The sequence below is a fragment of the Corvus moneduloides genome, chromosome Z, assembly GCF_009650955.1.
Source record: "Corvus moneduloides isolate bCorMon1 chromosome Z, bCorMon1.pri, whole genome shotgun sequence".
NCBI classification, from domain to species: Eukaryota; Metazoa; Chordata; class Aves; order Passeriformes; family Corvidae; genus Corvus; species Corvus moneduloides.
In genome coordinates this window covers 4,651,885-4,676,783 of record NC_045511.1, presented here as the reverse complement: position 1 = coordinate 4,676,783, position 24,899 = coordinate 4,651,885, and the positions used below count along the sequence as shown (strand labels likewise).

The following is a 24,899-nucleotide window of genomic DNA, read 5'->3' as shown; positions in this document are numbered from 1 at the left end:
GTGTATCTAGGAGGAGGAAGTCCTAAAGGCTCTTTGCTTTTCATCATAGATGTTTTAGAGGATTGACAAATGTGGCATTTCTAATTTCATGAGGTTTCAGACTTTCTTGACAGTGATCCACAAGCGGAATGAATTCTTTGGGTTGTTTTTTGTTGGGAACTTCTTATTTAAATATTGCAAGGCAGTTCATGCTGTGTCTCTGCCAAAATCTTGGGGGGAGAAAAAACTTCAAAATAAAAAGTTTGTTATACTGTCACTTTGGAGAGTCTAGAGGACTTTCCAAATCTGAAGAATCTGCTTTAAAAATTCATGGGGTTTCTGTATGAAGACTGAATTATTCATAGGTTGGGGAATGATTCATATTTTCTTTGTTTTACTTTGTGATTCTTTGTCCCCAAACTAAGTTTTACAATGGCCAGGAAAGATAATAAGTGGGAGTGGCTTTTTTTTTCCCCTGTCATTTCAACTCAGGTTGTTTCCCCTAGTTGTGCCTTAGTTGACTTACAATATTTTGTATTCGAGGTTATCAGAAAGGATCATTAAATTTTATCAAAATAAAATACTGATTTTCTGAGTTTACAGAATCTCTTCATAAATTGCTTTGTGTACATAGGTTTTGAGATGGCTCGTTGTGCTGTAATATGGGGAGTAGTAAAAGATTCCTTATCATAGGGTTGATAGGTAATGTGTTTTGTTTTCCTAAAATTACATGAGTTAATACTACCATGATAAAAGATATATCCATACTTTTTTAACTCTCCTGGGGCCCATAGCAGCTTTCTTCTGCTCTTCAAATTGAGATTTACTGTTGAAGTACTAGATGATATGAAGAATCCATTAATTCTTAAAACTTTGGAAAATATTTACTTATAGGCATGCTTATATAAAAAATAAGGGAACTAGGTCTAGGACCCTCTTGGATGTAGTACTATGTGGTTGACAGTTGTCTGCAATTTACAGATTTTGAGTCTGTTCATTTAAAATACTTGCTTCTGACTTATGTTTATGTTGCTATTAAAAATGTTCATCTCCAAAGAAGTAAGTCAAAAATAGGGTAGGAAAGCAGAGATTTGCTTTTGGTGTATTCACTGAACAAAGTATCAAAAGTGAAATGACTGAACTTGTAAATGAAATAAAAGCAGTGAAAGCAGTCTTAATTCGTGTCTTACTTTTTTGAAGCATTTAAGTGCTTTAAATGCAAGTTTCTTGCATTCCTTGTTTTAGTGACACTTTTTTATTTAACTTTGGCTTGTAGGATCTACCAACATGGAAAATACCAATGCTATACTGATCAAAGATGCTGGTAAATTAAATTTTACTTTATCTTTGAAGTAACAGAGCCACTTTTGTGTATGTGTTTGACTTCTTAAAATTTGCATGAATTCTCCTCTGATTGATGTTGGTCTTGACCTTTGAAAATGTGTATGTAAAAATACACTGCTTTTTGGCTTTTTTCTGGAGCAAGCAATGTCCTTTACTGAACTGTTCTTTCTGCTCTGCCAAGTAAATGACTTTCAGTGCTTTCATGGAGATGCTCTGTCCATTTTACAAGTGAGGAGATTTTATGGCAAAACATAATAATTGTTTCTTATGGAACCATCCTTGATGATAGAATAAGATCCTTATTGTTCTTTTGGCTTCTAGCTCTTTTCAAGAATCTAACCTTTCTTCTATAGTGTCTTTCTTCTACTATTTCCACCAGAGCTCCTTTTCACCATGGTCTGATAAAACTTTGTAAAGAAAGATATGCTTTAGTTTTGTTTGCTTTATTATGTTCAGGTTACCAAAATGTGGTTTGAATATTAAATTAATCTGATTATTTAGTATTAAAAGATTAACATTTAAGCAAACAATAAGCATAACTATTGTTTTTCCCCAGTGTATAATGCGGTTGGACTGGCTGCTTATGAACTATTTGATAGTGTGGATTTTGATCAATGGTTTAAAAATCAACTATTAGCAGAACTACAGGTTTCTCATGACAGGTAAACATCTTGGTTTGTTATGCCTTCATCATTTAAATACAAACTGTTGATACAAATCTGATAAGATATAATGTCTAATAATCGCTAAGTTGAAAAATACTCAGCCTTGAAACACATCCACTAAATGAGTAGAGGTATGAAATGCATACAGATAACTGATACAGTCACAGAAGTGACAGTGTTCTTGATAGTTTATGTTTAAATTACTGTGTGGTGGATACTTCCAGGGTTCTGTAAAAGTACATTGTCTGTCTTCTTGCATACGTTAGAGTTGACAAAACCTTCTAAGGATAACCACCTTCTCTCATTTAAAGAAATGAGACCTCCGGAGACCCTAGAGTCCTCTAGGCAGCAAGTCCAACTGAAATCTGTGGAAATAGTCCCTATAAAACTGTAGTTTTATAAAATAGCAATTCGTTCTTCTCTTTAAGTTTAAATACAAGCCCTCTGTAATTCTGTTCTGTTAATTTTGCTGCAATAAATAGGGGAAATAAGGATTTGGGTTGTGTTGTAAAGAGTGAATGATTGCGGGCTTGTTCTACATGAAGAGTTTTTTACAGTCCATCTGCTGTGGTGTTTCCTTCTCACCAAGGTCACCCTCACTTGGATGGCCTTCACATGAGTACCTCTTATTTAGTGAATATCATGGGGTACTTTGAAAGATCATTTTTGGCATCTCAGTACAGACTGAGCTGTCGCTATCTGGAAGACACTGTTCCTCCCTTTTCCTCAAACTCACTCTTTCCCCAGGGGAAGGACAGTGACCACTATTGTGCATGCTGATCCTTATCAGACAAGTTCAAATCAGGCAGTGACTCTAAATAAGTATGTCCTGTTTTTCTCAGCACAGTTATTAGTGCTGACCCGAATGTCCTTTGAAGACTGTAACTATGTTTTTCTTCTACATTTGCAGTTCATCTTACCAGTGACAATCTTTATGTGAAACATCAACTAATTTGTTTCCTTATACCCTTAGGAGCTACTATAAATTGTAAATTATTTCTGTAGTGGGTCACTAGTCAGCTCTTTTATTTCCAAATGCTCTGTTTACATAGAGAGTTCGTGTAGAGTGGAAGATCCTGTTAAAATACTAAAATGCTTCCTTTCACTACAGTATACTTTTAAAAAAATTAATTACTTACTTTGAGATGTATAACCTTATGTTAGTGTCGAAGAATGATTGCCACAGTTGTTTACCTGCTGTCTCCTAATGCTTTTATTCTTTTTCTCATTAGACTATTTTTTAAACTAAGATTTCACTTACTATTTACAAGTGGCCAAGTATTCTAATGGTTAAGCTAAATGTCAGAAGAGCAGGAAAAAATGGGAGATCTTGTATAAGATTGTTCATTTGCTGTTGTGCTCCACCAGAAGCAGTCTCTAAATAAAGCTGCCATGAACTTTGCAGCACATGCTGGCTAAGGCATTTTTATGCTATTCACCCATATGGCATAAGTAAAACTTACTTTGTGTTGTGACAAGTTTTGTGTTGTTGATACAGTTATATTACAGTTCAGAAAGAGAGCTGGTATAACCATTTGGTTGGCATTTGCGATATCCCAGGATGAAATTCCTGTGGGGCAGAAGCTTGTAGCAGAAATTGTCTGGAATTTTGAAGCCCTTTTTGCTTGAACTGCTTTTAATCGCTTCATCATTGGAGACCACCATGGCAATAAGGGGAGGCAGTAGTTTGAATGGAGTGCTGCTTTACCAGCAGCTTTGGAATACGTATGCAGTTCAGATAGAGTGGGTTGAAGGGTATGACCTGCTGTCCCACAGAATGTCCCATGGTGACTCATGCTTGTTCAAGAACTAGTTGATGTTTGGAAGCACAAACCTGTCTGTTGTCAGCAATGAGCGTGGAGTTTGCAGTGTTTTGTTTTCTCTGAATGTTTCATTACCTGTTGATAGTAAACCCATCAACCATGACCACAGCAGTAGAAGAAATATGGAATTAATAAAAAAAATTCTAAAAGATTTTTAGAAACAGTGCATTGCCAAATTTATAGCTTGCCATTATCCTTAGTTTAGTACTGATTAATGAGAAACTTTTCCTTAATATGAAAGTAGTTTACTGAATACCTTCTTTTTTGTGGTAACTCATTTGTAAAGCAACATTTTCTGCTGAGAGACAAAGTAAAATAGTTTTGACTTGAATGTCTTATGCAGTCCAGACTGCCTTATTTTGGAATATGGTCACTTTTCCCATGTGAGCTTTAGGTCCACCAGGCTTAGTGGTAGACCTGTGTTTAGTCAGTGTGTGCTCTTTCTGTGAAAGCTAATGTTCTGAGGTGAGCTTTTCCCAGAAATAGTGAATGTAGAAAAAGTAGGACCTCAAAAATGAGCACCTATGAGCAGAAGAGTTCCTAGAAACTTAAGTATTAAAAAGCAAACCCACAACCCCCCCCCCGCCAACAAAAAAATCTCAACCCAGACAAAACCCAAACGCACACCTACCCCAAAAAATCTCAAAAACATTTTGTATTTTCTCTATCATGGAGACAGAGAGAGAAGTAATATAGAGATGCAGGTAGGACGTATGGATCACACAATAGATACCAGCAGACCTGAAAATCTTTGCTGTCAGCAGACAGTTATGTACTTAGATCATGTCATTTATAACTTTTATTTGATAGTGGTTTGAAAACTGTCCAACTCCAATCTCAAGAAAATCACTTAGTTTTTTTAATACTCTGATGTTTACAAGTTTGTGTGTCAGATACAGGCCTTCTAAGAGTAGAAAAAGTTGTATCATCACAGCTTCTTGAACAAATCAAAGGATTTATTAATGAGGCAATGTATTGTGTAAGTCATGCTTCAGCATGCGTTATTGATGTTTTACTGCCACTCAGTAAACATTGAGCAACCCTGGATGTTATTCCTTGTTAGATTAGTGTTCCAGTCTAATGAATTGCTTTATATATGCTATTTCCACAACTTTCATGTTCTCTGAAGATGTTCTTTGTTTATAGTCTCATAGTTATGGGAATGTTTAATAAAACATACTTACTAAATGTAGAGAAATGTCAACTTCAGTTTATATGGCATCTTGATGGCTAACAAGACATTCAAATGAATCAAATGAAAAATACATTTACAGTAACAATATATTAGTTAAAATTCTATAAATATGGTTCATCTTTCTTAACTTCACATATCTGCAAGTTAAACATATAAATCTGAGTTATTTGATCATTGGGGAAAAATAGCAGCTCTGTGAAATGTTTTTCTCAATCATTGTTCTGGTTTGTTCTTTCCATTGACTCTAAAGCTGTTTGATTTGTGCCCTTGTCATGGCAGTAGTGCAAGATTAGGTAATGTCTGTTCTTAGAATAGTTTTAGACTGATGAAGTGAACTACTCTGACAGTTGCTGTAGTGCAGTCCTTAAGTTTGCATTTTTAAATTGTATCTGACTTAAAATTTTTGAGCATAAATAGAATGTCAAGGGAATTGCTGGGAACTATAGTGAAAGCAGTAGATACCATGATTGCCATAATAAATTTAACATTTATTTTTATTTTTTTTTTAATTGGTGTGCTGTATGCAGAATGAACTGTATCTTTAGGGAGACATTCAAGATGCAGTCATTTAGGATGAAAATTATCTTTTTCAGACTAAGTTGGCTTTTCCTGAGCCCTTCTTGTGAAGAATTTTAATGGAAAAGGTTTTTGCTCTGAAGTTGATCCTGACAAACTAAGTCTTTTAATTGTTTTGGGCAATAATATTTGCATCGTGATTCTTGGATATCTTTTTCATCAAAATATTCTATTATAACTAGTGCAATGAGTTCACGAGTGCAATTTTTTTTCCTCCTACTTTTAAAGGTATAAACCAATACGCCGACGAGTAATATGGCTGATTGGACAGTGGATTTCTGTAAAATTCAAATCAGACTTGAGACCTGTTTTATATGAAGCAATTTGTAACTTGCTTCAAGACCGTGACTTAGTGGTAAGTATAAATAACTAATCTTTTGGATTACACATTTGTTGTAATCACAGATGAAACAGAAATACCTTACTTTGTGTAAACTTTATTGAGAATTTCATATCATCATGCCTTAAAGTCTGTTGTGTCTTGCAAAAGATTAACCATTGGGAAGATGTGGTGATGTTTAATTGTGGAGATACTGAACAGTAATGTCAAAGACATTAAATGAGCCCTGAAGATGTTCAGTCAAGTGATGACTTTGGTGGGAAAATGAGTTCTGAGAACAACAATCTGTTTTTGTAGGAATAAAATTATTGAATATCTTGCAGTAGTTTATAAATGAATGGATACTTTATGTAGTTAGAACAGAGTTATTCTGTGACTAGTCCCTTCACTATACAGCATTGATTGAGTGAGTTTGCAGATGACACCAAGCTGGGTGGGAGCGCTGATCTGCTGGAGGGCAGGAAGGCTCTGCAGAGGGATCTGGCCAGGCTAGATCATGGGCTGAGGCCGATGGTGTGAGGTTCAACAAGGCCCAGTGCCAGGTCCTGCCCTTGGATCACAACAACCCCAGGCAGTGCCACAGGCTGCGGATGCAGGTGAGGGAGCTGGGGTTGTTTTGTCTCGAGTAAAGGAGGCTCAGGGCAGACCTTATCACTCTACACCTGCCTGAAAGGAGGCTGTAGCCAGGTGGGGGTCAGTCTCTTCTCCCAGGCAACCAGTGACAGGACAAGGAGAATTGGCCTCAAGCTGCATCGAGGGAGGTTCAGGTTGGACATTAGGAAAAATTTCTTCACTGAAAGAGTTGTCAGGCATTGGAAGAGGTGGATTCACCTGGAAATGTTTCAATAATGTGTGGATATGGCAGATAGGAACATGGTTTAGTGATGGTGATGCTGGTTTGACGGTTGGACTAGATGATCCTAAAGGTCTTTTGCATCTGTAATAATTCTGTGATTCTATGGTTATTTAGGCGTTAAAATTACTTGCTAGCAGGATATGATAAAAGGCATTGGTTGCTAAATTGCTTGAGTACAAGTCTGTGGTTTTAAGCTACAACTTCAGTTTGCCAACAGGTGAGATGAAGTTGAGATGCTGGTTTTGCTGTTTATTTTGTTTTTATTTCTGAACAAACAGGGTTAGCAGCCCACAAAAAAACCCAAAAAATAAACTTTGCTAGTTTGGTAGGTATGTATTAGTTAGTAATTGCCAGTCATAACAATAATTTCTGTGATTCCAGACAGCTGTAGCAGAGTAGGTTGTGTTTCTGTGTCAGATGTTTTTACTGAATGCTTTCTAAGGCATTTCTAAGCATCTACAGGAAGAACAGTGTAGTTTGCTGAGTTTATTTGATTCTGTGCTTCTTGATTGACAGCAAGCCATGAGATAATTCCAAGTTAAACTCCTCTATTGCAAGAGTTTTATCACAGTCTAGATAGATATCTTCGTGTTTAATTACTTCTTGTCCTTGAAGGTTTCACCTCAGTAGGTTTTTCAATTTCTACCACTTTAGCAATGACAAATAAAATGTAAAGGGTACTAAAATAAAAGTGAATGAAAATGAACTAACTGCATTTCTTAGAGGATGATAGGACACAGAGAATGATTCAATTGCAAAAACATCAGCTGATTTGATATTGTCAGATACTGTGTGGATAATCAAAATGCTTAATGGACGTATGCATGATGCTTCTTGACTTTTGTCTTTCAGGTCCGTATTGAGACAGCTACGACGCTGAAGTTAAATATCCTTATTTGAAAAGCTGTTTGATTAGTTCTTAATTCTGAGTTACTGAAAAACAATTTTAAACTTACTACCAAATTCTTCACATTATATTTTTGCTCATTTGAGTCTTGGTATCCATCTGCAATCCGTATTATTTTTCCTTAATGTTTGTTTACCTGTAGATGACTTTGAGTTCAGAACTGACCAGTTCTTACCAGTAAGAACATTTATATATTCTGAAGAGTTGATAAATCCATAGAGAAAAGCAGGAAAAAATACTTTCCCGTTTCATTTTGAGCTACACTGTCTAGTAATTGATGTGTGTGCATGTTTATATTGTATGTTCACTCTTCATAGACCAAAATATATACTCGTACTGCTGCTGTTAAGGTTGCTAATGTGTAGATACAAAGTTCAGAACATTTTAATACTATGGCTGTTACAACTTCATAGCAGTGGGTTTAGTACTCTATACTGGGTGTTGCCAGATAGTAAGTTTCTTTATGATAAGAAAATATTAAAACTGTATCTAACGAACACATCTCCACACCACTGTGGCTTTCCACATGCCCGTTTCATGCAGTTCTTTCCAACCTGCTGCTTCTTAAAAATATTAAATACAAGTGTGTGGTTAAAGTAGTGCCTTAAAAAGGCGCTACTTTCTGGTTCTCCTGTATTTGTGTTCTTTACTGTGGTCATTACTGTTGTCATTAAGTAAACAGTGAAAAGAGATAAATAGATCAAAGTTTTATTTTCATCACTCAAATTTAGTTTTTTCTTATTTTATTATGACTTCCATGTTAATTTCAACTCGCTTGAGAACAAAGAAAACAAAAATGCAGAGTGCATGTAGACTGTAAACACTGGGATTTTTTTAACATGTCTTTTTCAGTTCAATATTTAACTTTTATCTACTGCCCCAAAAGCTGGAAGACTGTACCTTTGCTTTGACTCCAACAAAGTGCTCCTTCTGGAGAGACAGCCAATTTTACCTGTGAAATCATGTTTACACTTACCAAAACACGAAAGTCGTATACGTTCAAACTGATCGTGTTTGAGCTGTTGTGTAAGAGCATATCTGAATATTTTTGCCTTGCTTAGGCAGTGATTGGCTAATGTGCTTTTTTCCAAGTGAAAGAGTAACATTTTGCATGCTTTGTAAGTGTTTTTCAAAGTTTATGGATGTCGTAGAGTTTTAAGGATACAGGAAAATTACAAGTTCATGTCACCAGTTGTATTTTTGATGGTCTAATCTGCATTTCTTTATTTTTCTTTTAGTACCTAGAGTCCATGTTTACACTGCTCTTTCAGCTGCTTCAGGAAGTAACACAGTGTGACACCAAAATGCATGTTCTTCATGTTCTGTCTTGTGTGATTGAAAGAGTCAATATGCAGGTATTTAAATATATATTTCAGTTTTAGCTTTGTCCTAAGAACACAGAGGAGAACTTGATGTGGAAGGAAAATGTCATCAATTAATAGACTGGTTATTGTTGTCAGAGATGCCTGCGCTGTTGGCATTACTTGGTTCTCTTTTCAAGTCTCATTTATCTTTCATGTAAAATGTTAACTTACTTTTCCTAAGTTACTATGTATTTTTTGTATTGAATCAGCTTTTGGAGTACAGAAGGATTTTCACATCTTGTGGCATTTCTTGTAATTTTATTTATTTATTTGTGATTTATTTTAATTGTCTCATATCTGAACTAGTATTTTAATCTATCTTACATATTAAAAAAGATGTTTTTTGGGAAAAATGCTTTGCACTCCTGTGGAGTGTACAGTTAAATTTGTAATTTCTTGTTAGTACTGGTCTGGGTCAGAGTTGCCTCTACAGCACTCTCCTTAACTGCATGATAGGTTTCAAATTCACATTATGAAAATTCAGTACTTTAGTGTTAAAGTATGTGCTTCAGCTTTTACATAAAGAATTTGAAGATAGTTTTGCAGAATTAAACTGAATAGCTGACTGCTTTTGTCTCAGGTTTTGTTGTGGTGGGTTTGGTTTGTTTTTTTTTTTTCCAGTATTACTGTATTAAGGACAGAGATAATGCATGTTTTTGAGCTTATCCTCGTCTTTCTACAAATAATTCTGTCTGAGAGCCAGATTAAGCTTTCATAATTGTCCCTTGCAGGAAAAGTCAGCATGACAGCAGATTTCCCTGCAGTTTAGATCATCTAGAGAAGCAGCATTAAAGACAAGTTGAGAAAGAACCCTTGAATATGTTTAGGTTAATTACTAATTAAATACTTTAGAAGACAAATAGATTAACGTTTTAGTACTGAAGAGCATAATAATAAAAAATGTAGGCTAGGACAAATCTCTGGAAGTTACACAGTCTAAATCCTGCTCAAAGGATAGGTAACTTCAGAGGTTATTCAGCTTTTTTTTTTTTTTTTTTTTGGTTTTACTGGGACTGTTGTTTCTGGTCTTAAAGTATGATGTTGTTTAAGAATCCTGTCTAAGTGAAGAATGTATTAATATGAAAATATCTCTGCGTATCAAGTTTTGGATATTTTTAGTGTCCTATTTACTACATAAGCTTGATTGCCATGCACAAATGTCACCATAAGTAATATGTTCTTTTCAAAGTACTCTGTAGTCAGAAGTTAATTCAGTCACAAAGTAAAGAATATGGTGTTTTAGTAAGATTTAAGCAAACTGTATTTCTACTGTGACAAAAGCAGCTCCTACATTTTTCAAAAACTATGCTTGGGATAAATTATTATTCTTGTTTCACAACTAAGAAGCCAATTTTTATTCTGAACTTTAGATACGACCATATGTAGGATGTTTGGTTCAGTATTTACCACTCCTTTGGAAGCAGAGTGAGGAGCACAATATGCTACGATGTGCCATTCTAACCACCCTAATCCATCTCATCCAGGTAAGGAATCAGTCACATAAAAGTTGTCAGTATCTGCTACAGTTCTTTCTTGATGATAAAACAGTATGTGGCTATATTGCCTGCAGAATCCATGCTATTAACTACCTCTTTAATACGGATTCTGTGCCACCCAACCTTTCCAACCCCTGCTGCATGTCAAAGAAGATATAGTAGGACTAGCAGAGACGAAGAGAAGTGCTCTTCTACAGTGTCTGTACAGGAACAGACTTAATATGGGTGCAGTCTTGATATTGTGGAAATGCATGACCTAAGAGGATGGTATTGTAGAGGTTAACAGCGGAGAGAAAATGAACGGGAAATGACAAATATTATTATAAAAGGAGAAATAAAGGTTCTTTAAAAAGTGACATAACTTTAAGTGAAGAGGAAACACGTTTTTACCATAAACAAATTGTGGAAATTCTTGTTTCTGTCCCCTGTGGAGCCTGAAATATCAGTATTTTTTTACTAAAGGTTTATCTCTTGGTCTAGGTAGACACAAAAAGATGAGGCAAATTTATAGAAGAATCTTTTTCTTTTAAGGCATGTTTCTTTAAGTAAGTAGATAAATCCACAGAGAAGCTGCAACTTAGAAACATCAAATAATTAAAAATTTTCCATTATCAAAATACAGGAATTATGCAAATTCAGCATTCCACTAGCCTCAGTTCTCTTAAGCAGTAATATTACAGTATTTTGTAATGCTGTTCAGTAATTGGCAGTAGTTCCCAATTTACTCTTCATTGTTCAGAAGTCTCATGGATCATTTAAAAACTAAATCACTGTCATAAGTCTGTGAATCTTTGTGTAGCTATAAAAACAAACACTTCTCCTGATTATTAGAATATGTAAACTATTTTGTAAATGATAAGAACCAAAGAGTAATTACTTTCTTGATCTGTAAAACATTCAGCTTTTAGTCACTTGGTATTTGTTAGACTTGTGACTCTTCCAAGAGAGAATGTTTTTAGGAATGTATGTTTATCATTTTTTCTTGCAGACTATTGATAAATACGCTTAGGAATAACAGACTATTTTATTGTTGTACGAAATGGAAGCAAGTTCAACCTCTGATTTCTTGAATGCATGTTTACGAGTGAATATAACAGCATTGTAGATCTTTTCCATGCTGATTTTGAAATGCTTGATTTAAGGTTTTTGACATACTTTATATTTCTTACTTATTTTGTAGGGACTGGGAGCAGACAGCAAAAATCTTTATCCCTTTCTACTTCCAGTTATCCAACTGAGTACAGATGTTTCTCAGCCTCCACATGTCTATCTTCTGGAAGATGGTTTAGAGCTGTGGTAAGAATGTTTTCTATCTGATTCTAGTTTTGAAACAGTTATTTTTGTATCCCCAGAAGAAAAAATTGTCAAAAGCTTTGAATATTAAAACTGATATATTCTTGTTACCTTACCTTGACATCACCTGTATCACGCCTTTTCTCAGAAGATAGGAGATTAGGAAATTTATATACTCAGCTATTTTTAGTTGTGTTTCCTTTATAATTAATTTTCAGGCAGTTGATACTGAAGATACCATTCTGTAGTGATAATGAACAGCAAGACAAAAAGTCTAGATTCACTATAATGTGCGTGCTAAACTAACAATTTGGTGTGCTTGACTTCAGAAGAACAGTGAGCCAATGGATCTCAGAGCTAGTTACAGGAATTGTCAAAAGTACAAGGATAAAATGTAGAAGTTACCTTCTATATCTCAGACTATTTGGTGACTGAACATAAAATAAGAAGTGACAGTCTCCTCAGTTTGCCATGAGCCTGATTTATTTGTTTCTGGTGCAGCCGATGCTGCAAGAGGGGAGAACAGTTACCTGGACCTAAGTCAGCACATACTTCTGAAGAATTGGAATTCATAGTTTGTGTTAAAATAGTAAGCAATTCCTTTGATCTAAATTGTAGCAAATGAGATCTAAATTGTGAATTTCAATTACAAATACTTAACCTACAAATGATATGTTCTTATGTACAGCAAAACTGAAATTTATAATGCTGGTGGCAGCAAGTTAAAGTGCAAGAGCTTCTCAAAATTTAGGATAGGGGCCTTTTACATGTATCAGTTCAGAACCTTTATATATTCTTAGTAATACTGATCTTGAGGTTGCTCTTCTGATGTCTGTGCAGAAGAGTATTTTTAGATGTCCAAGAGCATCAGAGAAATCTGGATGGAGCTGGCAGAAACAGTTGAGACTCTAATGGCTTCTTCAGCCAAGAGCAGGAAAACAGCTATTCCACATGACCAGATATATTCTTTAAATATGGTAGTCCCATAAGATCTAGGAAAAAAACTGGAATTTGCTGCTGTGCCTTTAAATGCAAACTTAATTTATAACTACTGTTTTCAAACCTCAGGAATTTTAAATTGTTATAAACAATTTCAGGCATAAAAAAACCCATAAAAGTGTGAGCTGGTCTAGCACATCTTCTCCTTTGAGGTGTAGAACACAACATGTGTTGTCCTTGCACCTTTCTACCCACCTTCTCTGAGTTCCTTGGCTGGCTACTTAGACTTTCTCACTGTTGCAATTCAGAGCTTATGTTGTCTTTATTTTCCTACCTTGGCAAGACCTGTGCGTATACTGATGAGCGTTTTGTAAGGACTATTGCTCTGCTTGAAGTATGCTTCTGGTAATTGTTACACGTTGTTGATAATATAGATGGTTTCTGGAAGTTAAAATGTTTACATCTGTCAAAATGATTGCTCAATGTTACTTGTACATCATCTGAAATATTTGTCTTAATCTGGTTGTAGGTTAGTAACTTTGGAGAATAGTCCATGTCTTACACCAGAACTCCTGAGAATATTTCAGAATATGTCTGCCCTTCTTGGTAAGTCTTTTACTAATAAAATTTCAGAGTTTTTTCCTGCTGCTTGTTGTTCATGCACTAAGCAATGCTCCTGTGGCTGCAAGTACTATGGGAGCTTGCAAAATTGGAACAAAAATACAGGAACAGGTTTCTATTGTCTGACTTGCTCCTCTTTTTTAATATTTATCATCTACTTACCCAGTTCTCTATTTTTTAATAAATTGGAGCTGCTGTACCCAAAAGATAAGACAAATTTCAGTTTATCATTTCAGAGGGTATTTTAAGAAGTTTCTGAACTTTAACACCAAATGTGCCAAGTGTTACTGATATTGATTATATGGGATACTTGCCTGATCTGTTTACGACCAATATGAAGTTATTAGCTTTTCCCTTATTCAGTTAATAACAATGTAGGATGTTTTCAAACTACCTAAATATGTCTATAAACATTTGGGTCAAGCACTAAAATTAAAAGCAGCAGTTTGTTGGCAAAATATAAACTTAATAATGAGAATTAAGATTCAGTGCTTAGGAAATACTGATATTTCAAGTGCTTTTGCTTCATAATTAAAAGGAGTATAAAAAGTCTGTAGTTTAATTTTATTATGTTAATATGTTTGTGTTTAGATCTTTAGCTGTGCTTTTGTAGGTTGCAAAGCTAATAGAGCAAACTGGTTAATTTTTTTAGGGAAATGTGGTCATAGAATTACAGAAGTTAGCCTTTAAATTGATAATTGTTTTCAGCACTTACTATTTTATTCTGACTAAAGGTTAGTAGAAAGTTACATCACAGTAGGTAGGTGCAAGGTGATGTCTTCTGTTATTTCTCCTTGTATACAGAATCTCTAATGACAAAACTGCTCTGTTAAGTAGTGGTTTTATAGTTAAATACTCCAGAGCTACCTCCAAAATTCTGTAGCTGCTGAGTACTTACTGTTGCCATCATCTGTAACTACACACCTACTGTTCCGCCTTCCTGTTGTGTGTCAGTCAGAGGTAGTATCTGCTACAGGAAGCTTGCACTGCATGAATGGCTGTGATTTTCATAGTTTGTCACACTGCTAATCTGCTTGAGTTAAATTCAGAAATACTCTGTATTTGTGGTGTGTCTGTTGCTACAGATGTTTTCTCCCCAGTTCTCATGTGATACTTTTCAGTATGAGTAGGAATGGCAACCTTGGCGTACTCTGCTAACGAAAGGTGGAGCTATTCAGGAATATTCTATACTTGTAGTGACTTCCTTAATTTATGAGTGAATCCTGGAGAATAGTGATGCTCTCCTTTGGGAAAAAAACCCAATGTTTTTAAATAAATGTTATTTATTCTGAAAAATGAAAGCTGTATGATGCTGGTACAGCAAGCAGTACAGTTAAGCTGGGTGGGCTTTCCTTAGGACAAGCCTTCAAACATGCTTATGTCAAAGGTTTTTTTATCAGGGTTGGGAGTGAGTGGCAAAAACACAGCAGCTGATGTGTAATCACAGAGTGATTTCGTCCTGTGGGCTTCTGTACTGCTTTATTTCCTGAGCATTTTTCTAAGAAACTTCTTTTCTGAGTGTTGAGTTCATCAAAAATTTTGATTGCTGTAGACCAAAATGATTTTTTTCCCGGCACATTTTGCCAGGAAGTGGAAACCATTCTGATATGCTCTTCGCCTACAAATTCTGTCTGTTGACATCAGGAGAATCTGACTAGACAGCCTCCACATAACACAGCCGTGGTATTGTGATGCTTAAATGGAGCTGGAATTTTGGATTAGTGCTAACCTTATTTTAAAACATGGTAGTTAGAAAACCAGTATAATACTGCCCTCAAGCAGCTACTTAATTCACAATGCTTGAAAAAGAGATTCTTCACTTAAATCAAGTGCAACAGTACAGTTAAAGGTGTGGCATCTTGCAAAAGAAAATATATTGATCGGTGATGATCAACTGTGCTAGTTAATTAAATAACTAGCACAGTTAATTAAATAACTGTTCAGTCTTAAACCGATAGCAGAGTTTTTCCAGTATACGAGTAGCAGTGTTCACCTGAAACTTCAGCACTTAAAGTCAGACTCTTCCTGTCCTTCTTAGCATGATGATGTAGCTGTCAGAACAAGGTGTTTTAACAGGGAAGTCAAAATTGCAAAGTCTTGTGTGACTTAACTGTCTGAGATAAGGCAAAAAAGATAATTTCTCAGATACTGGTTTTCAATTCAGTCTGTAGTCATCAAAGTAAAAGTCAAAGGACACATAAGGTGAAGGGAAGTTCTAAATAGATAGTTACCATGCTTATGTCTTTTGAAGAAGGGTGGAGAAGTAGAGACAAGATGCTCCAGAAATTAGTTCTTGAAAATACAATGTAAGGAATGTTTACCTTCTGACCTTTGTTTTCTGAATTTATTTTTACTGAGTGGAATTACTGTAATAGACCTTAATGTAATTATTTTTCTGGTATGTTTAACTTCTACATCAGCATGTAAGTCATTCAGAAAAAATGTCAGAGCTCAACGTGGATGAACTAGAAGAGCTGGAAGGCAGGGAGAGAATTCATTTGTGAGATTTTTGAACTGAAAGGGAAAAAGTATATAAATATTTCTAATTTTCCTTTTTTAACTAATCTGAAAATAATATGTAGTTTTTCCTTTCCAGATATAATTGTCCTTATGAAAACATCATTTTGTACGCGTTTCAGGGTACTACTGCTGTTGGAAGTGGATGTCAGAGGAGTTATACAGATCAGTTAGATTTGCCTTCAGGAGCAGAAAGTTGCATTTGATATGAAGGCTTGATTTCACTTGCATAAGTGACCGACCTTCAAAGATTATGGTGCTATCACTGATGTACAATCATTATTCACAGCATAATTGTCATACTTGATTTTCAGTTCAGCACTGCTGCTACTGTTTAAATTCTGTTGAAATGTAATTGCCCTACAGAGGGGTTGCAGAGTCTCTTTAATACACATCTTGCAATGTATTGAATAATGTGGAATGGAGAGGCATTTCTGCACTGAGGCTGCTTAAAATGGCAGCTGAATCTGATACAATTTCAGGTTGAGAATATTGTCGAAATCTAGACATACCTGTTCCAAGAAGCATCAGGTTTAATGTGCATGGGCTGTATTTTTAAAGGTACTGGCAAAAACCAGATTACTGGAACTGGACTAACTCCTCTGATCCAAAAAACCTGGCAAGAGAATTGATGTATAATTAACTTTTAAATGTAGTTAGTTGAACATGAGATCTTTCCAGAAAATTTTGGTAAACATTGAGCTACAGATGAGTGAGGGAAGTTCTGTCATTTCCATTGCATCTGTCATACCTGTTTTTTCCTTTTGACCTGAAGTACAATTTTTGCTACACATACTTTATTACCTTTCATCAGTTGTCACAGAATCACAGAACAGAAAGTTATGGAAAACTTAGTAGTACTTTATGTTTTTATGACCACTTATTTACAACTGGTCTACTTGCTTCAGTGTCTGAAACTTCAAATATGGTTGTGTGCAGTAAAGAAAAAACCACAAATGCAGACCTCTAAGGAGAACGCAGTGTGTAACTCTAATATGCTACTAAAGCTAAACTCATAGATATATTGGAATCTTTTGATGAGCGTATTGGATTGATTGGTGATATCTTTTCAAGTCAAGAGACATAAATACTCAAAATAAATAATAACAAGAAGTGACCTGTCTGAGTACTGACATATGAATGTACTCATGAATGCAAAGCTGTCCTATGGCCATGTCAAATGGAAGAACATTAGTTAATGTTCTTTTTGTTAGGTAGAACATAGAATGTTCTACCTAATGGGTGGGGAAAAAAAGAAAATCTGCTGAACCTCCCCAGAACTTTACAGATGTTATAATGGAAAAGCAGCCATGCTCATGGTATTCTGTTATCTGATACTTTTTATGGTAGAAGTTTTTATATATAAATATCACTAGGTGTAAGCCACACTTTCATACAGGCTGCTTTCATCTAAGCCACGGGAAACATATGAAGTCTTAGCCAGACACTGATTCCATCTGGTAAAGGTATTTTATTTAAAATTCATATAAAAGAGTTTTCCTGTTTCCTCACCATGATGATTTTATTAGATATTTTAAAGATGATGGAGCTGAGGTCCACTTCCTTTACCAAGAGTAGTTTGTCTCCCAAACTGGTTTTAAGAAAATTTATCCCTTTGATGTTTTTTGGTCTCTTTTGCCTTGTTTTTAGACAATATGGACTTTCTGCACTAGTATCAATATCCATGTGAAACTTTTGAAATTTTTCGTTTTGCTGTGACTTCTGCTTATACATGTTTCAGAGTGATTTTTTTTTTTTTTCTTAAACAGTCTTACAGGTAGTGCCTGAGGATATATCTTTTTTTCTCTCTTCAAGCTGCTACTGTACATCATCTTCTGTGTGTATGTGTCTCTGAGATGGGGATGCTCTCATCACTGAAATAACGGAGCTATGCCCCACAGCTCAGTGTTTGTCAGCTCAGTGCCATTTGATGTGGCATCTGGGTCAGACAGGGAGAACTGCAATCTTTATTTCATTCTTTCTGCTCAGCATTTACTGACTCAATGTAAGAGAGATCATTTATCAGTAATCGCAAGTCTCTAAAGTACGTGTTTCATTTATTCTGTCTTTAATGTCTTCTTACCCCCGGTATTACATCCAAAACCTGACTTTCGTTTGTTTGCTTTTTGTTTTTAATTATCATTGGCTTTTGAGGTCATAGGATTTCTTGTGCCTCCATTTGAGCATGAGAGCTGTTGTCATCCCACTTCTGTAACTGTCTCTGCAGGAAGAGGGAACCTGATTGGCGCTGGATCTAAGATCTTTCTTCTACTTGTTGGCATCTGGCACTATAAGCTGTGAGAGGAGAAATACTTTTAGAAGCAAATCATCTTGGTTATACTTCAGTTTGGTGATCAGGTTCTGAATTGTGATTTCTGTTTTTTCCAGAGCTGAGTTCAGAAAACCTCAAAAATTGCTTTAAGATTATCAATGCTTATATTTTCCTTTCATCATCTGAATTTTTGCAGGTATGTTACCATTATATAAAGATTCATATTACCACTTCAGTTCCTTACTGGCAAACTGGTTTTTCTCTCATCTTGGAACAAACCATACACACAAACATTTATAGTCTTATTCATTTGTGGGTATACAAATACAGTGTTCTAATGTTAGCTCTTTATGGTGCACAGTGGACGCTCAAATCAGATTTGAGAAATACTATTATTTAGAATTAATGCTTTGCAGATTGATTTAGTAGTTTGGTATCTGAAAAGGTCCTGTGTTGGGTAATAACAGTTACTCTAATTATCCTACCAGATGAAAATTATGAGTATAGATTCTAGCGAGAGTTGAACTAGAGATATTATGCCTTGTTGTCACACCTTCTTCATTGGAAAAGTCTTTGAGATTGATTGTTTAAAAGTCCTGCCATGTTAAAAACTCAACAAAATGCTTAGATTAGATTTTAATTAGTTTAGGAATGATGAAAATTTTAGCAGATACAATCTTTGAAGAGAAACTGGGTCTTTGGACATATGTAAACTATAAGGAATTGAGTTTTTAAATACATACAAATATATAAAATGCTTGGCATAATACCTTCTTTTTCGTTTTATTTCAGATGTATGCTGCTGACTTATGCCGGTCATTTTGTGAGCTTTTGAAGGACATAACTACTGAAGGTCAAGTTCAAGTTTTAAAGGTGGAGTATAATGAAAATAATATCCAGATACTCAGCTCTGTACATGTAATATTTTCAAGTGGAATGTAGAGCATGTAGAGGAAGCCAATGTATTTAGCAGAACTTGACATTGGAGTCAGTGGTGGTTTAACTATTTATTAAAGTCTGTGCATGTGTGTAGAGACCTAGTGAATATAGAGCAAACTTTTCCAATCTGTATTGAATGCTGTGTGTATGTGGTCTCCATGAAATTCCTTTGCGTCCCATACTTGCATTTGTACTTGACACAGAGTGCAAACAGTCTTTGTTTTGTTTGCCTTTGGCATAAGTTGCTGTTAGAGTGGCCAGAACTGCTTAAATGGAGTTGCTCAAGGTTTTTCAAAGTTATATTTTCATGTAGCCTTCTGATGGTGTTGTGGAACTCATAAGCTTTTGAAATACTAATAACAGTACTTTGAATGTGTCTTTTGAAGAATTTCAGGAAAAAAAGTTGGAATATACATTGAAAGATAACTGAGTAGTAGCTATAGTGTACTACTACTACTTATATTTCCAGTGGTTACACTAACAGGGGGCTGGCTCTGTGTTGCTTATGAAAACTTGGACTGGAATTCAATTAATTGTAAATGCAATGAAGGATATAAATAGGATCCCACCTGTCTCTTTGGTGGGTCACACAGCTGCTTGCAGAATCCAGGACAGAAAACAGCTGGTGAAGTTGATAGCCTTCCCTGTTTGTAGTTACTGTTGTGAGGAGCATAAGGACTCTAGTTCTGAAACTTAAAATGTCAGTTCCAGGCTATCAATGGTATTATTTAAAGTCTATAGCTGGGCAAATGTTTTATGCAGCAGCTTTTAATCAGATTTCTAAAATGGAATTATGCTGCTAATACAGAATCATTTATTCATTCACTTGGGTCTCAGTGTGGTCTTGCATTAACTGCAAGATTTGTCTAGTAAACTGAACAATTTCCTAGTATGCCCTCTTGATTCCAGAGGGATAAGTGAGCTGTAATCCTTGTAAATATTTTTAGAAAAAGCAAAAGTTCTGTCAGACTTCACTATGCTGATTTGTTAAACAAACAAAAAAATTATCTAAGATAAGCATTGGGAACAGAAACACCCAGGGGTGTTTTCTGTAATACTTTCCTACAAACAGCTTTAGCTGGATTGAAAGTAGGCATTAGAACAGTAAATAAATTAATAAAGTTTAAAAATACTAATTTGGACTGATAAGACAATTTTTTGCAAAATTGCTGGGGCTCGATGTGACTTGGTTTGCTAATTATCTGACACAGACAATAAAAGGTTTGAAAAGACTGTGCAAGGAACAAATGAGTTGACCAAAACTTCCTGTACCCAGAAAGATGAGTGGGGGAAAAGTTATGTTTACCTCTGTATATAGTAAGCTTGTTTTATACCTCTGCATATTAAAGGTCTACAAAATTGAGAGGCACTGAAAAGGGTCAACTGCTTAACACTTTTCTCAAGGCAAAAAATAGAAATTAAATTAAATTAAACTAGTAGAAACAAGGTTCAAGAAAGAGAAAAAATGTTTAGGAGAGATTGGACAAGAGCACAGAAGAGTAGGTCTTTGTGGAAATTCCTCTGAGGTGGAAGTCAATGGAGACTAAGAATATTTGAGTGAGGTATCTTTATGACACCTTTATGTGCTTTATAAATACATCAGTGTTTTTATACATGTGTGGTCTCTGTCTTTTCCTGGAAGTAGGAGTGAGCAGCTCTCAGCCCATTATTCTCACAGCCTCTTCCCATCTCCATCTTGGTACGAGGGGAGAGCGCAAACATCTGGGCAAAAGGAAAACTGAAGAAGGCAGGAAACAAGTTATTCCAGGGAACAGCACATGGTGGGGGGAAAGGAGCTGAAAAACAAAGAGTAAAGAGTTTATACATTGGGAACCAGAGCAGGGTACACAGAATAGCACCTCTGAGAGCACACCTGCAAAGAGCAGGTAGGTCCTAACCAGTGGTTTCTCAGAAAAGCGACAAGACAAAGCTATGGAAATAAGCCCTGAACTGCTGGTACTTTGCCCTGTCAAGCACCTCAGTCTGCTGCTTTTCCTGGAGCATGAACAAGGTCCCTTCTTCCAAACCATCTCATCAACTTTTTCTGGGCTGTGGGGAGGCTTGTGGGGTGCTTGGCTAGATGGGTTTTATTGGCATGTCAGCTTTCACCATGTGTGTTTATGCAGATCAGGTTTGCAGAATACTAGAATATAGTTTCAGAAATCTGGGGTTTGCTGGTATTTAACAGTAAGCATCCTATATATGTATATACCAGTACACATAGTTTTAAAGCTTCAGTTAACATTTATGAATGTACTTTACTAATTGTCTACTTTTCTTTTGTTCTTAAGGTTGTAGAAAATGTCTTAAAAGTCAACCCTGTGTTGGGTCCTCAAATGTTTCAACCCCTTCTGCCATCAGTATTCAGGGGGATTATAGATGGGGAGGTAAGAGTTGCTTTAACTACTCTCTACTTTTCCTTTTGAAAATGACATTTCCTTCCATTATCTGGCCCAGTCTTTTCATACTGATGTTGCATTTTCTCTTAAGAGCATCTGATAGATTTTTGACATATATTTTAAAAGTCTGCCAAAGTAACACAGTAGCACAAGATAAAAACCAACATACCTGTCACTTGTTTTGTCATGTAGTGTTTATTTTAATAAAACAGCACAAATTTTATTCTGCTGTTCTGTCGTTCCTTCACTATTAACAATTTTAAGGGCTGTAACTCTATGCCTAGTTTAATCCTTACTAGGTGTTGGAGTTTTTTGTTGTGTTTTTTTAAAAGATACATACTATTCCTTTTTAAGTGTACCTGGACCAGAGAAAAACAAACTGGACCAGGAGAGGATCAACTTGACCTTCTATTCCTAATTGGCATATCTAATATGAAGAGCTGAAGGATGTGAGAATGCTTTGTGTGAAATAGAGGTTTTACGATTTTGCTGGCTTAGATGTCTTAACTTCTCCCTTTTCTCTCTGTGTATTTAACAAACTTCCATGTTGGATGAAACTGAGTAAAATCCAATATGCTTTAACTGTGTTGAACCTTTCAGTTCTAGCAGGAATGAGTGGGTGGAATTCTTCATGTTTTTTGGCTTCTTTGATCAAAACCTTTGGTTTTTTCCAGTTGAAGACTTTCAAATATCAATATGTGGTTCCAATTATTGAGTTAAATAAGATTTCCAAACTTTAGCCAAGTAATACTATGTAGCAAAGTACTTTCTGCTGTACAAAGCACAAAGATAGTGAGTGGATTATTAAAATGTCTTCTGATGTAAGACTAATAAATTCACTATACCTTATTCAAAATGTATTAATCTGGGTTAGCATTTTCAGGTAGATGTTGGCATTTGTTTTTTAAGTAGGCTATTCTACAAAATACAGTTATATTCTTATGGGCTGAATTTAATATGAAAAAATCTATAGCTCTTTTAAAAGTAATAACCAAAGATAATAAACTAATGAACTTATTACTTTTTTATTTTTAAGACACCTACAGATTAGTTATTGGCAAATGTATTATAGTTTCTATCTGAAAAAAGTAATTACTTCAGTAATACTAATTGTTCTTAATGTTACTGAAATAATCAACTTCCAAAGTAATTTTTTAACAGTATAAACTGTTAGTTCCTTAAGATACATGTTTTAAAATTTAAAGTGAAATCAGCTTGCAAGTATTCTTGACTGTTTGGACAAAATCTACTTTGAAATTGCCATGGTTTTCATATTGTAAGAACTGAGAACTCTGTAAAGATTGCTCACTCAGTTTTCTGTTCCTAGAGGCTCTTAAATTGAAATTTATAATTTAAAATACAGTAAAAGACATAAGGGCTGCATACAAGTATTTTCCATGTATTGCTGCACTGTGTGTCAAGTACTTTCTTTTAGTTAAACTAAGCAAATTTTGTTTTGGTTCATTTTTGTTTCAGAGATACCCAGTGGTGATGTCTACTTATCTGGGGATCATGGGTAGAGTTCTACTACAAAATGCAAGGTTTTTTTCATTACTTTTGAGCCAGATGGCATGTGAATTGGGTCAGGAGGTAAGGTCCTTTTTTATCCTTTTGGGTTTTTTCTATCTCAGTATTTCAGCTGTATTACATAGGGAAGTTTTGCCTTCTTTTGACCTGAAGAAACTTTTGCCTCGATTATCCAAGCTCCTTGAAAAGGGGCTCTTCCCCTTCCTGTTCTCTTTTCCCTGAACACCCTGTAACAACTTTTACATGTTCCTGTAATTACTTAAAACATCCCATTAAAATTTTTATATAGTCCCTAAATTCTCTTCCTGCTGCATCGCACAGTGTAAACCCCCTTAGTTCACATGCAATTGTAGGGTGAGAATTTCTTTCCCTGTGCCATCTTGATGGGTCTTGCAGGGTGGAGAATGGTCTAATCATTCTCCCTTAAGTTTCTAGAGTATCAGGTTAATTGTACTACAGTTTCCCTGCTGAAGTTACTGAGGTTCTTTTGCTACAAGTGTTGCATTATGTCTTTAAGTGAAATTTTAATAATTTTCTTTTCTGGGGTATAATACAGTTTTCAAACAGATAATGACAAGTCTTTTTTTTTTTCTTTTTAAATTTGTCACTGTGTAAGTAAAACAGAGTAAGTCCATGTGCTTTGTCTGTATGAGACTGTTAGGGGAAAACTGAATAATTCACTGTCCTGAATTAGTTCCCTCTCCGTAAATGAAATGCAGTTCAAACATCTAGGTTACAACTAATGGTATGGAGGGTTCAGCGCCTGGAAGCATTGTCATAGAAAATTTAAAAAGTACCTGTCACTTGCTACTTCTGTCAGATATACAACTGTATAGTGTCTTTCCAAGACTAAATAATGTATTCAGTTGGTAGAAAAATTAAAATAAATTATTTCCTAAACATGCTCATGTACTCGTAACTGAAAAGGAACGTTGTGTCTCCTGTTGCAGGTGGACCAAATTCTTGGTAACATGATTGAAATGTGGGTTGATCGGATGGATAACATCACTCAGCCAGAAAGAAGAAAACTTTCTGCTTTAGCATTGCTTTCTCTTCTGCCATCATTGAATAGGTAAGCAAATGTACAATGCCTTAAATAAGAATGCTTCAAAGGCCCTTGGTATGGTTTTTAAAGTATTCCACAATTCTGCAGCTAAGTATTCTAATATGAGTAGTTCTATTTATTCTTTTTTCTTTCCCCCCAAGAGAAACTTAAAAAGATGGAATTTCCATATTACATTATATTTTCTTCTTATTTGGTTTCACAGCATTATAGTAACCTTTCTTCTATTTTATAGGAAATGTCATTTAGTAAAAGTGAGGAACTAGCACTGCAGATTTATTGTCGATTCTCATTAACTCTGAACTATCTGCTTCTCTCATCTGGCATGTTAGTATTTTGGTGTCCCTTCCAGGGAACAATGTTCAGTTTTCTTTCCTGTTGTGGGTGATCTGAACTTTGATCCTGGTTTTCCCCTTCATGACGTTAAAAGGAACAGTTGCTGTGAAACAGTTTTTGCACTGTAGATTTTTTAGCAAGCAGATGTTACTGTTGTCCTTTCAGTAGCCATCATCATTGCTGGATGTACATAGAAAAGGAAAGTTTTAAATGCAAATGCTGAATACACTGACTTGTAAGTTGTCATTACTAGAATTCATGTATAACACATGTTTAAGTGAGAGTTCAGTCCATAGTTACCTTCAGATTATTTTTAACTGTTTGACATTCAGGAAGACAAAACTGCATGAGTTTACCTTTAGTCTGCTGGGTTTCCTGAGCAATCTTTAAGTGTTGTCTGTTGGGAATTTAGATATTGCTCCCAAATCCTAAAAGCTATGTTAGTATC

At 35.4% G+C, this 24,899-nt stretch overlaps 1 protein-coding gene across 7 annotated transcripts in view; it reads left to right on the top strand.

The window, feature by feature from the left end:
* IPO11 (importin 11) overlaps positions 1 to 24,899 on the top strand; it is an 82,215-nt gene that overhangs the window by 29,490 nt on the left and 27,826 nt on the right. For all 7 annotated transcript variants that reach the window (XM_032097289.1, XM_032097292.1, XM_032097291.1 and 4 more), the window contains 14 exons: positions 1,256 to 1,303; positions 1,880 to 1,985; positions 5,811 to 5,937; positions 7,631 to 7,664; positions 7,822 to 7,862; positions 8,924 to 9,040; positions 10,420 to 10,533; positions 11,726 to 11,841; positions 13,307 to 13,383; positions 18,304 to 18,383; positions 18,980 to 19,060; positions 21,418 to 21,513; positions 23,002 to 23,115; positions 24,003 to 24,124. In XM_032097289.1, the coding sequence (XP_031953180.1) occupies positions 1,256 to 1,303; positions 1,880 to 1,985; positions 5,811 to 5,937; positions 7,631 to 7,664; positions 7,822 to 7,862; positions 8,924 to 9,040; positions 10,420 to 10,533; positions 11,726 to 11,841; positions 13,307 to 13,383; positions 18,304 to 18,383; positions 18,980 to 19,060; positions 21,418 to 21,513; positions 23,002 to 23,115; positions 24,003 to 24,124 (1,273 nt within the window). The remainder of the gene's footprint in view (positions 1 to 1,255; positions 1,304 to 1,879; positions 1,986 to 5,810; positions 5,938 to 7,630; positions 7,665 to 7,821; positions 7,863 to 8,923; positions 9,041 to 10,419; positions 10,534 to 11,725; positions 11,842 to 13,306; positions 13,384 to 18,303; positions 18,384 to 18,979; positions 19,061 to 21,417; positions 21,514 to 23,001; positions 23,116 to 24,002; positions 24,125 to 24,899) is intronic.